At 39.6% G+C, this 16,134-nt stretch overlaps 1 protein-coding gene across 1 annotated transcript; it reads right to left on the bottom strand.

Moving 5' to 3' along the window:
• Positions 1-1,580: 1,580 nt before the first annotated feature.
• Positions 1,581-15,499, bottom strand: skor2 (SKI family transcriptional corepressor 2). Its single transcript, XM_036595173.1, has 10 exons — positions 15,407-15,499; positions 14,471-14,567; positions 7,520-9,386; positions 6,936-6,999; positions 6,267-6,344; positions 4,556-4,621; positions 4,275-4,373; positions 3,932-3,999; positions 2,604-2,666; positions 1,581-1,817 (listed from the first exon to the last, which is right to left on the bottom strand). The coding sequence occupies exons 3-9, from the start codon at positions 9,350-9,352 to the stop codon at positions 2,607-2,609; spliced, it is 2,268 nt and encodes a 755-aa protein (XP_036451066.1). The 5' UTR covers positions 9,353-9,386; positions 14,471-14,567; positions 15,407-15,499; the 3' UTR covers positions 1,581-1,817; positions 2,604-2,606.
• Positions 15,500-16,134: the final 635 nt, after the last annotated feature.

Genomic DNA, 16,134 nt, shown 5'->3' with positions numbered 1-16,134 from the left:
CAATTCATTCAGAGGGGTTTGTTGTAAAATGGCTCGCTGTAGAGAAGGTTACAGAACAGATTTCTTTACAGTGGTGGTGATAGGAATTTATGTTTACACCATAAATATAGCCATTTTATTTACTATCCAAACCCACCGGTGAATCTACGAGTCTTTTGAGTTTCACATGTAATGCTGATGATGGTAAAATAGTGGAAAATCTGGAAAAAAAAAATGTAAGAGACTATTTTGCCTTACAACACTCTGCGTGTACCTCTCCATTATAAATAAATGTTTTAGGCCAAAACCTTACAAAACTAGCATAAAACAATGTCTCAGGAATTAGGCAGTGTATATCTAACAATTCCATGTAATCATTTTCTGTGAGGGAGCTTTTAGACTCCTTAACTCTTCAGACGTCTGGTCACCATCACTGTGAACAACTCTGACTTTGTAAGTTTTTATAGAACAGAGCATTTCACACCAAACCACTCTGAATGGCTTTGTTTACATCTTAACCATTTAATTATGTAGAAATTTGGTGGAATTCCCCTTTAATTCTGTTTCTCAGAAAAAAAGATCTACGGTTAAATTAGAGCTTAAAGTTATTTTATACTACATTTTACACTTAATGGTTATGTTTATGTATTTTGACAGGGAATGTTTCCTTTTTGAGCTGCTAAACTACAGTTGTATGCAAAATTTTAGGCACCCTGGTTAAATAACATTGCTTTGATACACACACACACACACACACACACATATATATATATATATATATATATATATATATATATATATATATATATCCTTATTTTCACTTAGAAAATCAACAAAACGTCATTTAACTAAGGGTGTTCAGACTTTTGCATACGACTGTATGTGTGTTACCATACAACAAATATGAATTAAATTTCATGTTCAACCTCAGGGGTACTTTTTCTATATTACCATTAAATCACATATCAATGTAAGGGGCAAATCCATTAGTTAAAGTGTCAGTAATACTATAATGTAAAATATATGTAACATAAAAATATGTAATTATTTCTGGCATGTTTTAATAGAATATCTTTAGCGTGACCTCATTCCTCATGGTCTTTATTTGCTATCAAGTCACATGTGATATTTCAATGTAAGTGGTAAATCAAGGAATATAAAAATATATTAAAAAAAAACTTTTTCTCATGTTATAGACTTTTATTATCCACATAAATAGTAGAGAAACTACAAGAACATATTTAAATACATTTGCATTAACAATAATAACATTCTTAATTTGAAGTTTGTCAGTGCTGTATTCAAACAAGCAAGTGCAGAAGTTTGCTTGCCTGCGCAGCTGCTCGTAGCCATAAGCTCCAGTAGGCCTGTAGAGCAAATGTGCTGTGTGTTGCCCCCAGATATTAATTTTGTATGTGTACCGTATTTCTATAGCCAGTATATTTATACACAGTTCAGTACAAATAAATAAACGAATAAATAATTAAATACATAAATAAATACATAAATGAATAGGCAAAATGAGATCACTGTACAGGAAGTGGCTGTTTTAACGATGCGTTATGTAGCACTAGTGCAGAAGATAGAGCTACTTGCACTGTGAATTTGTGGGTTGGCTTGTCATCGGTGTGGTCAGGGAAGCATACATAATTCAGTATCTTCAGATGATCAGCAGATGATGAAAGCACTTTGTGCATCGTCTGATAAACGTCCTTAACAAGGGGATTGCTTTTACTGTATTTCTTAGAGTCACCAAGAGAGATCCAGATAAATGTCTATGTATGTGGGATGAGGTTGTGAACAGCCAGTCGTGGTTTCATATAAAATACAGAAGTAACCTGAAAGAAGAAGAACAACATATCAGTTACAGTGATGCCACTGTCTATCAAACACTGAGAACCTCCCCAGAGTCCACCCCATTATGATATTAATATGGTGTATTTGGGTTACTTTGAGGCTGCACAGTGGCATTTTCCTCGTGTATGTTTTAACCACACTGAAAAGAAAAATATTGCTCTGAATTTACTTGTGTACCTTGGTTCCATGTGAATGACATATATTACATCAACACAATTACTGTCATTCATTTTACTGACTTTTGGCAAGAAGGGTGTTGATGTAATGTATTTTGATCATGTGGAACCAATGTACACATTTAAATCAAGTAAATCCAATGCAGCACTTTTGTCAGGGCATCAAAGTGAATTAGATATCATAACGTCTATACCTGTACTATGCCATGCTATACCATCAAGCGATTTTTGCTTGATGATAGGTGAGGGTGGTGGTGGGGGATGATACATGATATTATTAGTTAATATTATTTTCTCCGCCCACTGGTGCACGGGCTTGTAATAAAAAATCTGAAAATGTTTTGGAGGTGGGAAAAAGCATTTTGCATTCTGATCAAAGATTATGGAAAACCAAGAATGTTGTCTTTTAAATGTCATTTAAATAATATGATATGACAAATTGTTCAGTATCTGCTGAGACATGAATTAACATGGTAAAAAGCCCATTTTGATTTCAGGTTGACTTTAAACAAGTCACAATGAACTCTGCCTGGCCCTATGTGGATGTACATTAAAGTGCATGAAGGTATTAAATGGATTTGTGATACTTACCATTCAGCTTTTGTTTAGGTGCGTGACAACTTTTTCTTTTCTCATAATGTTTGCATAGGGAATCTAAAAAAATACAATATTTATATGAGAATCAGTCACTCTGTCTACAACCTAATTTTATCTTCACATAATCATAATAGGTACAGTCCCATGGATACAAATCACATCCATGGTGTCTTTACATGTCCTAGACTAAAAGGCTTATTGTGTTTCTTACAGGGTGGTTTTGGTGTCTCACTTTTTGAAAAGGATCACACAATCTCAAGTATCTTTGTACTTATTTATATTTATACTCATACAAAATGCAGCAGCGCGCATCCTAACAAAAACAAAAAAGAGAGATCATATCACTCCCATTTTAAAAGATCTGCACTGGCTGCCTGTATCATTCAGGATAGATTTTAAAGTTCTGCTACTAGATTTTAAAGCTCTAAATGACCTTAGAGCACGCTTACATCACAGAGTGTCTGTCTGTTTATGTTCTAGCACGTAATCTAAGATCTGCAGTTAGTGGCCTTCTACAAATACCCTCTGTAAATTACAGAAAACATGGAGAGGCCTCTTTTAGTTATTATGCTTCTAAACTGTGGACCTCAATTCCACTTTTTATCAGACAGTCAAGCTCAGTGCTCACTTTTAAGAAGCATCTAAAACCGTATTTCTTTAACTTAGCATTTCATTAAAACACTACGTCTCATGGTATTTATCTTTTAATTTGATCTGTGTCATTTTCTTCTGATTCTAAAATAAATACTTATAATTTCTTGTGTAACTATGTTTTATCACCTGTCTGTAAAGCACTTTGAGCTGCCACTGGCATGAAAAGTGCTATATAAATAAAACTTATTATTATTATTATTATTATTACTTTATTTCTCATTACTAGTCATATCAGATATCAGATAGACTGAAGATACTCAAATGGAACCAAACAAAGGCCTTCTGCTAGTAGTAGTGACTTTCAGTCTTACAAAAGAGAGTTCAATCAGTTCTAGACAGCAACATCTCTCTCTCTCTCTCTCTCTCTCTCTCTCTCTCTACATATATATATATATATATATATATATATATATATATATATATATATATATATATATATATATATTATTGCTGTTGGAACAAAGCCTTGTATCTTCAAACTGGTAGGTTTACAGGAGAATGTCAAAACATCATATATATGTATATATTATGAATTTATGAAATTTAGATTTAAATGTATCAGATGCTAAGTAATTTCCATTATAGCATTTTTAAGGCACTTAAACGATCATCTAGTTGTTAGTTGTTTTGATTACACAAATGATTATACAATATTACAGCATCCTCACCATCTGTAGCTGCTGCACCATCTCCTCTCTGTAAGCCAGTTCCCTTTTCATTTGGTCCTGAAAGTTGTCTGAAGGAGAAAAGAACTGTATGAAAATGAGGCCGACTAAATAAAAATGAGTCTCAGTTTCCTCATTGACCATTACTGCACAGATTGTTACTCATCTAATTCCTATTAGCAAAAATTGTTATTGTTAAAGGGGCAGCTTGTAAAACAAGCTCGTATTGGCTTTCTGTTATTGAGTCCGGAGCATTATGCAGAGGCACAGTGATGCACACTGGTTTCCAAATGCTCAGCCCCGAGTGGAAGAACGGGAAACTGTCTGAAGTCTGACTTGAACTTACGGAAAACGGGAAAGGGTGAGCTGCCTTTCAGGGCATGGAACTCCTGCTCCAGTCTTCTCCGTAAATCTATCTGCTCGAGGAGAACTTTCTGGAGTTCCTCTGAATGAAAAGCAACACAAATCAAAACCACAATCTGAGAAGATATCCTAGGTACTAAGACATTAGCTAGAGCCAATGGTTTAAAATCAGTACAACTCTGAGACACTACGGAAATGAATGAAGGCTATTTATAAGCTTAACCTATTAGTTTCTTTGACAATCAAGCTTTTTCTTGACCTCACCTTTTTCCATGTTCTCCACGTCTTTCTTGAGTGAAGCAGGTGAATGTGGGTCTTGACTATGCTCTGCTGTAGAACAGAAAAAATATGTGCATAAATTCTAAATGCACAGATAAATATAAAATTCATTATATTTCTCATATGTGTTTTTAAAGAGGATTAAACTGCAAGGGCAGAGTTATCAGAAATGCATTTCATTTAATGACCAGTAGGTGTCAGTCTAACAACAATCAGACTGTGCAGCTGTAATCAGGCTGTGCGGCATATAGAAAGCGGGTCTGAGAAACAACCACAACAGTCCAGTTTTCATTTCTTATACTAGAAGCAGTGCTATCTAATAGATTTTCAAAGGATATTATATACTAATCACCCTTAATACTGTATTATTATTAGGTATGGTTGGTATATTTATATTTTAAGCACTACTGGAAACTAAAATGATCATGTGTCAGGTATCCACATTGGAAAATATTGGCTCAGTTCAGTGAAAAGTCCATAATCTACTATTATGAGCATCTAATCAAACACCCATGCTGATCAGAGTACCTAAAAAAGGCATAAGTCTTCCAATATGTGTCTGCCTGTTTTAAAACGACAGCAATTTCATCTACGGGGAGTTATTCTGAAGATAAGGTCCTTCATATTATTGATTTTATGATTGTTATTGCACTGAGATATCAAATTATTATAACCTGCATGTCCTTAGGAGTTGCCATATTAAGCGTATTGCACCTCTGCAGTATATTGGCAATGTGGGGGTGTCATGCTCTCTGTGTGCTGCGCCGCAAATCAAATGCCTTAAATGAAGCAATCCAGCACATTTGTGTATATAATCCCCCCCTCGTTTCTCTCTCTCACTCTCTCTCTCTCTCTCTCTCTATTTCACGTCTTGCCTCCTTAAGCCTTACAACGCTTTCCTCATTTGGAAAGCGGGCTTGTTCTCGCTCTCCTCCTCTCTCTGTCTCATTTGACAAGCAAATTTGCAGACACTGCCTGAGGATAACAACCTCGTTTGACAGTCAATTAACCGTGAATAGTCAAAGCCAAGGCAGTTTGCATTACATAAATGGAAAATTAGATTATTTTTTTCTCTCTCTCTCTCTCTCTCTCTCTCCCAAGAAACAGAGCTCTCTTTAAGACACTGCCTTTAGACTCGGAAATCAGAACTTCTAATCACGTTCCCCCACCAGCCCCTTGGAGACATTTAGCAATCAGGCAAAGGTGGTTTCATTTAATTTGTTTCATGTAATTTTTTTCAAACATATTATACGTTATGTGAGGAGATCATTATCGGCTCGATAATATAAATGTTGGCATAGATGTCGTAAAACACTTTTAATGTCTCCCTGACAGATAAAAGGCAATAAGCTATGATCTTTGTAATGGAAGATTTTGCCAGGCAAAAGGCAATTATATCCATTTGATATTGTTCAAATGGTGATTGTCACCTTCAATGCGCAGAGCTGATTGTCTTCTTGAACTGTTATGGCTCCCCACTGAACACATTTTCCCAATGACATTGTGCAGAGAACTGCTCCATTTCCAGAGTGAGGCTGGAGTTGAGTATATATTCCATTCTGGCTTTTATATTTAGTCTAATCCTACAATCCTTGCAGGGATGCTCAAATTATTTTGTAGCTGTAAGTGTTGGATGTTTTCTTTTATTACTATTATTATTTTTTTTTTAGTGGGGTGACAGTGATGAAGTATTTACCTGTGTTCTCCCTCCAGTATTCTGGCGCCGTTGTCTCCGTCTCCGGGAGGAAGAAACTGCTCTGTTCTTTGCTTTCTTCTGTAAGAGGACGGAGCGGTATTAATGGCATGAAAGGAGAGTCAGCCTGGAGATGTAAGCCTGTCACTCTAGGGTGCTTTTTTAAGCCAATTTAGTCCAGTTTGTATGAAAAGGAAAGATTTTTCAATGGAGAATTCTAGAGACTTGGCTCAGTCTGGCCCTCTTTCAAGAACATGGCTTAATCCAGCCCTCTGTGTTTGTTCTAAGAGACTTACTTGCATCAATCATTTCATAAGTGTAAGCAAAAAACTCTTGGATGCCAACAGTATTTAAATAAAAATACTGAAGGTCAGCATTCATAAGGCTACATGACACCAACATAAGCCTTTCAACTGACACAAACCTTTATAAAGGCTTATTCAAACAAGTATCACTTGTCATAAAGGCTGCTCTTGCCTATTCTGAAGTCAAGATTTATGTAAGTTGTCATGAAAGGTTTATGCAGGTGTTGTGTAGCCTTATAAACAATGCCCTCCACTAAGTGCTCCTTCAAAGTTACTATTCTTGACTATAACAACTGGATTATGCCTTATACCGCTTAATACATGAAGTCATTATTCCTGTATTGCTGTATTGTTAAGTGCCATTCACCTGCACGTGCTGTTTTGTCTTTGGTTGCGTAGGCCGGCAGCCCATCCTCTCTGCTTTTCTGCGACTGCAAACATAAAGCACCACAAAAATCTGATTAGACCTGATTCATTTCTTCAGGCCACACTATACGCATACCTGAGCAAACCACAAGCACTATTGGCCTTGAAGATAACAGAGCTGTTGTCTGCACTTTCTTTAAATGTTTTGTATCAAAATAGGCCAGTTTGGTTAATGACTGAGGTGCATGTACAAGGCTTAGTGTCAGAGTATGCATGTGCTGAAACTAGCTCCCCTCTCTCCCCCCTCTGTAGCTGCGAGTGACTCCTCCAGCTCCCTCAGTTAATGTAGTGTCGTCAGGTTAAAGACTAAAAGGGCTAATAGGCGGGAGTGACAAAAGGAGAGCAAATATAATGTCGCCATTAAACAAAACACGACTGGGCTTATTAGGAGGGATCAAAGCACTCTGAATATTTCATTTCTGCAGGGAGCGCCTGGCTATCAATCTCGTTATGCGTGGCGATCCCGCCAGTCTGTGGCCTGCATTTAAATAATAATTAGTTTAAGTGCCTGCAGGGAATATTTACATTTTTGTACGCGGCAGCGGTGTCCTCCAGTGAGGCGTGAACGGGGCTGGGGACTTTGAGGGAGGCGGGCGGACTGACAGGCAGGCTGGGCTTGTCCTCTGCAGAGCTTTCAGAGGGGATGGTGGGGGGGAAGGGGGCCGTGTCTTTATCCCGTTCCCCAGCGCTGCTGTCAGTGAGCCCCCGCAGGTGCAGGCTGCACGGCTGCTGCTGCTGCTGTGTGCTTGGCTGCTGCTGCTTCAGGCCGCTAAAGTCTTCCAGCTCTTCATCCTGCTTGGTCTCCACATCCACCTCCTGCTCCTCATCGCTCTCTCCACTCTCGCTCTGGTAGCTGCAGCTGGTGCCCGGTGAGAGGTGCCTTTCGGCCCCTAGGTCCTCAAGGTTGCCGTGCAGCTTGGCGATGCTTTCAGTATCTTTCACCACCGGCCGGAAGGCAGAGGAGTGGTAGCTGGCCTTGCGGGCCTGCAGAGAGGGGGCGTCCAGCAGCTTGAGCCAGCCTTCAGGGGCGGTGGGCCGCAGGTCAGGTGGAGTCACGGGCGGGCACTCGCTTTCAAATAGCCCTGGTCTGGGGTTGGCTCCCAGTCCAGCAACAGTACCAGTCTCGCTCTGATCGGACAGGTCCAGGAAGGCCTGCCGTAAGGAGGGCGCCTCTGTGAGTGTGGAGAGAGCATTGGGCTGTGGCTGGAGGTACGTAGGCACCGGGATGCCACCCGTTGCCCTAGGGGGCCAGAACATGCAGAAAGGAGGGTAAAAAGCGTCTTTGCGGCCTGGCCACAGCAGCCCAGAGAGTCCGCTGTTTTTCTGGCCATTTGCCGGCTCGCCATCGTCCTTCTTCTGCTGGCATAGGCCAAAAGCTGGGAAGGTGTAGGGGCTCGGGAAGAGCGATGTTGGTGGAAACTTCTGCAGCATTCCGAAGCCTTTACTGGGCACGGGAATGACTGGGTAACTGCGTGGATTTTTCCGGGGCGAAAGGCCACCAGCGTCCAGCTCCTCTTCCTCCTCGTACCGGCCTCTCTTCTGCCCCAGGTCTGATGAGATCACGTGGGGCAGCACAGAGCCCACAGCCTTTACTGAGTCCATAGGAGGGCAGTGGGTTCCAGGCAGCGCCCGCTTGCGGCTGCCTCCATTAAACATGGCCTTCACGTCCTCCCAAGCAAACACCAGGTCATCTGGAGGCGTCTTGTCGGTCAGCTTGAGGTGTCGGCGCCAGGAGTTGAAGTTGGCAGCATCAGGCTGTGTGTACTTGGCTTCGGGTGTGCGATGCGAGTGGAAGATGAACTTATTGGGCGAAAAGTACATGTTGCAGTAGGAGCATTTGATGCACTTGGCTCTGGAGCTGTTGTAACGGGCCGGGATGAAACTGCCTCGGCAGCCCCAAGCACACTCGTGTGACACATCGAACGCAAAGTTGTCAGGTAGCTTGGGTGGCGAGTTCTCACCCAGAAACGACTTGCAGAGCCGTTCGGCCTCACGCTTGGTGATCATGCCGCAGCGGCGGGATGAAATGGGCATGGCACCAGCCCGCCGAAGGATCTCCAGCTGAACCGGGGTGCACTGCACACATGTGATGCCCAGAGCCACCCTCCGGTTGTGGATCTCATTGTAGCTGTAGTTCTTCAGCAAGGTGTTAGAGATCTGAGCCAGGCACAGGCGCTCCTGGTGATCGATGACCAAGGACACGATGGGTACCCCATACAGAATGACCTGACCCACCTGGTTGGGCTTGAGCGAGGAAGAGTGGTTGGACCTGGGTGGGGTGAGAGGTTCTTGCTGGAATGAGCTGGGGGGTGTAGCCATAACTAGGTCGTTGGGTCCAGGGAGAAGACCCTTGTCCATCTTTTGGAAACCTTAACTATGAAACTGGTTGCAGCTGTGGACCAAAAAAAAAGGGAAAAGCATTTCAGTGACTTTTATATAAGATAATATAAAAGAAAACAAAAGTCAGGAATGCATTTGTGTTATTCAGAAAAATGAGATGTTTTTTATTCAATTATGATTTTAAAAATTGAAAATCTAAAGAATAAAAGCCTCATTAAATAGAAAGGGGGGGGGGTTTGTAGGACATTTGTATAAATTTCTAACAGCAAAAGTATTTTGATTTTATTATAAATTAAAATAAAAGCGCGCGCTGTTCGTTTTATCCCAGTAATCTGCGTATGATATTTTTTTCCAAAAGTGGTTATGAAGACTAATCGGTATAAATTCTAAACAATAAGTAAGTTAAAAACTTTCAATGTATTTACAATGCGCGCGCATTGAAAAACTACATAAAGTGCCCATAATAAAATCACAATTTTAAAAATCAGGCTAACACCGAGCTAGAGTTTTAAAAAAGATTTTCAATCTAATAAACAAAAAAACATTTTTAAATAGACATTTTTAAATGACTCACTTATTTGCACAGATCTATTTAATTAAACAGACACGTGCAAATATTTGTAAAAGACAGTAATAGATCTTTTACGAGTTAATAATAACAATGATAATAATAATTAATCGTCACCATTATTATTATTATTATTATTATTATTATTATTATTATTAAATCTAGAAATAAAATGTAATAATAGTAGGTATGACATTATTATTATTATTATTATTATTATTATTACTAAGTCATAATTGGGGCATTACATCAGGCTGTTAGAAAACCTTTTATACAAAATAGCAAAAACTATTTCACACAGTCCAACAACAGATCGACCCCTTACTAAGCTCGAGCCGTTCATCACCGCATCCTTTTCGCCACATCGCTAACAGAAAGCTGTGAAAGTTTAAAGTCCCCCACCTGAGCTCCGTGTTCGCTCGGAGATCTCCAAAACCGCTACAAAATGTGAAGCATGACCGTCTCTCCTTCACAAACTACTACGACAAGGTTTAACAGTCGACCTGAACTCAGTAAACACGACAGGAAAAACAAAAAAGCTCCACCGAAACGCGAAGCTCCGTATTTCGGTCGCGTTAACACGAGCGAATGAGCGAGTAAGTGCTGCCTTATTCGCTCTAAAAGCCGCCTTGCCAGCGGCGTTGTTTTTTCCCCACCCGTATACAGACAGGCCCCGCCTCCCTGCTCTACGATTGGCTTGTAGTGTCGCACCTCCGGCGCTGGGATTGGCCAGTATTTCATACTCACGGGAAAACGGCTAATCGGCGGAGAGCTTACCCAATACTAGGGCAGCGGGGTCGGGGCCTGTGCGGAATACAGGCGGGAAAGAAGGGATCGTTCGCGCCCTGTTTAGAGCAGCTGATTGGCTCTGCCTTCGCGCCTAGAACCACCTCGCGCAGAATGAAGTGACGTTTAACTAACGGCCGCTCAGGTTCGTTTAGCTGCAAAATGTAAACGGAAGATGTAAAAAATACACCGTAAAACATTGTTTTAGTCATATTTCAGCCTTTTTACAGCTCTCACTCTTTCGGTAAGTCGAACTAGATTTAAATTCTCGTCTAAATTAGTTTAAATTAGTTGTTGTCGTTAACCGACTATTAATGTTTACGTGAACTGAAATTTTGAAGGCAACCGTGTTACTTACTGTTAGAAGTTGAAAGATCAGTCTGCAGTTGCACCGGTTGATACATGGGCAGTTAGTTTAAAATATAAAGAAAGAAATCTTATTTTGCTGTGGGCCTTGACAGTCCTTAATACTCTATAGGAATCTATAGGAATCTTGTTGCTATATGAATCATGTTTGGAAAAACATAATTTAATTCACAGTATTGTGACAAAGAACATTTAGTTTCATCAAAATGTTTTTTTTTAATAATTCGGTTTAAAACTCGGATTTTGATAATACAAGCCACTACAGCAAAACAGACTTTGTACATTTCTGATGAAAACCAACATGATGGTGACCATAACACCTAAAAACATTTTCGAATATATTTATTATTTTTTCTGCTTACTATTCTGTTCTGAACTGATGACATAGGCGCTACGCTGTGTGTATTAAACACAATTAATTAGCCCACCAATTTAAGGAACTATAATTGGCCTCTGAGGCCTAATTAGCTTTCTTTATTAATAATAACAATAACAGTAATAAAATGTTCATTGCTGTTATTCACCTGTAACCTATTCCACTCAGCCCAAGTATCCAATCAGCCCGAATCTAAAGGTCATGGAGACCACTGATGATCAGCCTATATGAATAATAGACCCTTATTAATGAAGCAGAAGGAGGAAGGCGGAGAGTGGAAAGAGGACAAACGTCGACCTGCCATTTTTTCATCATTATCAGAGCAGTACAGCCACAATCGATGCATGGCAAAAGGGCTAAAAGTGATCATTTAAAGCAGAAGACATCTTTCATCGCCAAACCAGCTCGTCAATAACATTCCGTCTGCCAGGTTATTGATCTAACTAAGAAATTATTAAAAATTATCCTCGGCCCTGAAAACGGCCTTGAAAGGACACGATCATAAACGCCGGCGTTTTAATGAATTTTCTTAACAATAAAGGCCAGCCAGGTGCCAGAGTTTCCCAGCTTTAAGGCCCATTCGCAGGTCTGAGGGCAGTGCTAACGCTGCGGCGTGATTAATAGAGAACGAGTGGAGGTGAAGTGTTGGATGGGGTCCCATCTGCTGGCCTCTCAAACTCATTTGGAGCTCCTCTGGCTGCCTTTGTCTCCTCTCAGGCTTAAGACAGGACCAGTACTGAGGCCAACACCAAACTGCTACATGCTACATTAGCATGCTGGGTGGGCTTAAAGAGACTTTATAATGCACCCTCAGATGAAAGAATGACAGATGTATAAATGGATGGATGGTAGACAGATATGTAAAAATACACTGGCCACTGCACACTTAAACTGGTTCTTTAAGGGTTCTTTAGTAAAGGCGATGGATCTATTTAGAGCCATGAGTTCTATATAGAACCATTTCATGCTTAAATGTTTTTTTTTCATGGTGAAATGGTTGATGGATAATGTGTTTTATATGGTTCTATACAGGACCTTTTGGAAAATGTTTCTGCATAGCAACAAAAAATGTTCTTGTTACAAGTTCGACACTATGACAGCAGCAGAACACTAATTTTCAAAGAGGTCCTGTATAGGTCCTGTATGGTTCTTTTCATGGTGAAATTGTTCCTCAGGTTGATTGAGAATGTGTTGTATATGGATCTATACAGTACCTTTTTTACATGGCACCAAAGAGTGTTCTATTGCTACGATGTCAAGCTTGTAAAAAGAACCCTTTTTGGTGCTGTATAGAACCATTTTCAAAAAGGTTCTGTATAGAATCATATAAAACACACTCTCAACCTGAAGAACACTTTAACAATGAAAAGAACCATTTAAGCATTAAATAGTTTTATAGAACTCATGGTTCTAAGTAGAACTATTGCTTTTACAAAAGAACCCTTGAAGAACCATCTTTTTTAAGAGTATAGGGCCACCAAACCAATGAAAGCTGTGGCCAAAATTAAGAACTTGGGGCCAGAATAATATCTCTATTGTGATTATAATTAACAAACATGCGTCAGTATAAAAATCTATGCAATATGCAGACAATATGGATGTATGGATGGATTATTTTCGCCCCTGAAAATGACTCTAATATTATGAACCCTCCATAATTTCCACATATCTTACGGTCTGTATAAATCACGTTTGAGTTGCTACCAAAGAGCAGCAGGACATTCTCACACAAGACCTCATCATATTGTACATTAAAGAGCTTGGATTGTTGTTTGGGAATCATTAAATTATGACTTTCCCTGATGCACTGAAACATATGTAATGTGTTCGCTTGCGTGTGTGCGCACGTATCTAACGCTTTTGTGGCTGCACCCAAAACCGCATACAGCCTTAAACGGTATATCCCCTTTAGGAGTATGTTCTTTAATAAAGTACGTATAGCATCTATCGTTTAGTTTATTATGTGGTTTTGGACGCAGCCTGTGTGTGTGTGTGCGTGCGTGCGTGCGTGCGTGCGTATGACACCCCGCTGTGAAATTAATCGCGCGCTTTAAAAACTGCATTCCTCATTTCTTAAGCTAACACCACTTTACAAAACACGTATATATTAAAAAAACACCTCACTTAGGTTTGATTAGGAGCCAAAAACACGAGCTGAACGCAAAGCACACTCAGTTGGGATCCATATTTAGAGCTTTTAGCTCGAGACCCGAACGCGTTTTAACGAGCAGACCTAAATACACGTCACTTTTCAGCATAGATAAAAATTAATCTTAATTTTCAAATTTCTTTTGAACATTACCCATACTGGAACTCAGGTGAGGCGCTTTCGTCGCTCTGACGTCACGGACCTCACCTAGAACTCGCCCTCCAAATTTAAATGAAATACAAACGATTACTGTGTTACAGGGTTGTGTCCATGTCCACTATTCAGATTCTTTCAAACAGATATATTGCAGAAGTCACAAATGACTGTGCCGTGTTAAATTTACCCACACTGCACCCCTGATTGTCTGATCAAAAGTAGTCTGTGGCATTTGTTTTAGGTAAATCGTTAATGGTACAGTTTACAGTGTAGCATCATTATCCATTAGCAGCCATTCTTTATTAATATTGGTCGCTGTATATACCCCAAAATGAGCAGTATAAATGAACCATATTATATACACTATATATATATATATATATACATATATATATATATATATATATATATACATATATAAACAATATACAACAAAATATTTTATGAATGCTGAACGGGCTGCTGCTCTCATAATAAGTTTCCCAAACCAGTGAGACAGCTTATGCTCCTCTAAACTCTTTAGCTATAAGTGAAGATGACACATACATTCATAAACACCCATCAACAGCTCGAAGTAGTGAAAAATAAGGCATAAGTGCATAGACACAAAGGAAAGTGGGAGAAACACTGACAAAGCTAACAGCTAGACGAAGAATTGGAAATGATAGTTTTGATTCATTAAGGCTGCGGATCACTTAAAATAATAAGTTAACTGAAACAATGTACGTTACGCACCTTAGCAGCTGTTGACTCGGGATTGTCAGCGTTGTTCTGTAATCCAGTTCGTTCTGCAGCATCAGATGGACTCAAGAGAAATACACCAACATTTCACCTGAAAATACAGCAAAATAAAGAATAAACATTCAATATTTCCATATTTGTACCTTTATTCAACTGGCTGCTCTGAGCCTATACACAATAAAAAAAAACGAGATTAATAATAAAATATACAGCATTACATTATTCAGTGTTATTTGTACGTTCCATATATGTTCTTTAGCTGGTCTGCAATGATATAATAAGAACAGATTTACGAAGCAAAGAATTCAAAGCAAAGAATTCAAAGAAAAAAGTCATAGTTTATGAAAGATCGCCAATAATTCATTCTATATCCCTTTCAGGACACTTTCTCCCTTTCAGGGCGAAGTAAAATAAAAGTTAAAGAAACTAAAGCCGGAGATCGCAACAATATTTGATTCGTCGTAAAAAACAGAAAGAACGGATCACGTTTGCTTTCAAGAGCGCAGTTACTGTTAGCAACCTGGTCGAAATAACAAGATAATTAGATTATTAGTAGCTAATTAGAGGAAGACAAGCATTTTCTCATCTTTCTAATAAACGTCATCATGCAAATAAAGTACGAATGTGTTTGTATGAAACTTCTTTACGCAGCGCTCTGCTCCAAACAAATACGAAGAAAAACAAAAAAAAGAAAGCCATTTTATACAGTATAATTCTTTATAACATCGCTCGTTATGCTCAATCCACAATCCACAATCCTGTTATCGTCCCACTTCGCTAAAAGACCAAAATGACAGACCTGAAGTCGAGCATGTGTACACAGGGATGCGGTTCACGTTCACTCATACCTTCAAACCTCGAGACTCGTATATTTCCAGAATAGGCTGCATGCAAACTTTTAGCTCTGAGACGTATGGTATAGGCTCTTACCGTTATATCCACCCTGCAGAAATAGGCTTCTCCTGCCTCCCTCATCTACAGCGTCTGTTCCCGAGCCTCTTCAGCTCACCATTGAGCTCCACCAGCAGGGACAGATGAGGGGTAGACTGAGTGTGCTGAGCTCCACCTGAAGGGGCTGATGGGGGTAAACTGACTGTGCTGTACAGCCTGGGCTGCCTTGCCTTGTTGAGTCGAGCGGATGAGGCATGAAAAACCCACAGCAAACGGGGCTGCTGTGCAATGGGGACAGAGTTGGAAAGCACACTTGTCCTCATGCTGAGCGCTGAGCCGGGACAGCCTCTTTACTGCATTATAAAAAACGGATCATAGCCCAACAGCCTCCATCCTCTCTGCCTTAAACCAGGGAGTGAAACCTGAAACTGGCAGAAAAACTGAAGACTCAGGGCTGTTTAGGTGTATTATGTGCTACTGGCTTGAATTCCACGCACAGTGCAGATTTGAACACCATTTTCTCTAAAGATCTTTTCTTAAAAAAATCTAAGACCTGATAAAATTCTCATGAACTAGGCTGGTTATCCTGTTTTTAATTAAACCTTTTGTAGCTTGACACAAAAGTTGTCCCATTCATTTGAAACGGTCATGTTTTAATAAGAAACTACAACATTATTAAACAATTTTGTTTGGATCTGTTTCGGCATAGCTGTTTAAGTTCAGCCTGATAATGCACAGTTTACTTTACCTTAAAAAATACATATGAA

The sequence above is a fragment of the Colossoma macropomum genome, unplaced genomic scaffold (genome assembly GCF_904425465.1).
Source record: "Colossoma macropomum unplaced genomic scaffold, Colossoma_macropomum, whole genome shotgun sequence".
Taxonomy (NCBI): Eukaryota; Metazoa; Chordata; class Actinopteri; order Characiformes; family Serrasalmidae; genus Colossoma; species Colossoma macropomum.
Note: the sequence above shows the minus strand (reverse complement) of the source record. Positions and strands in the feature narration are given on the sequence as shown.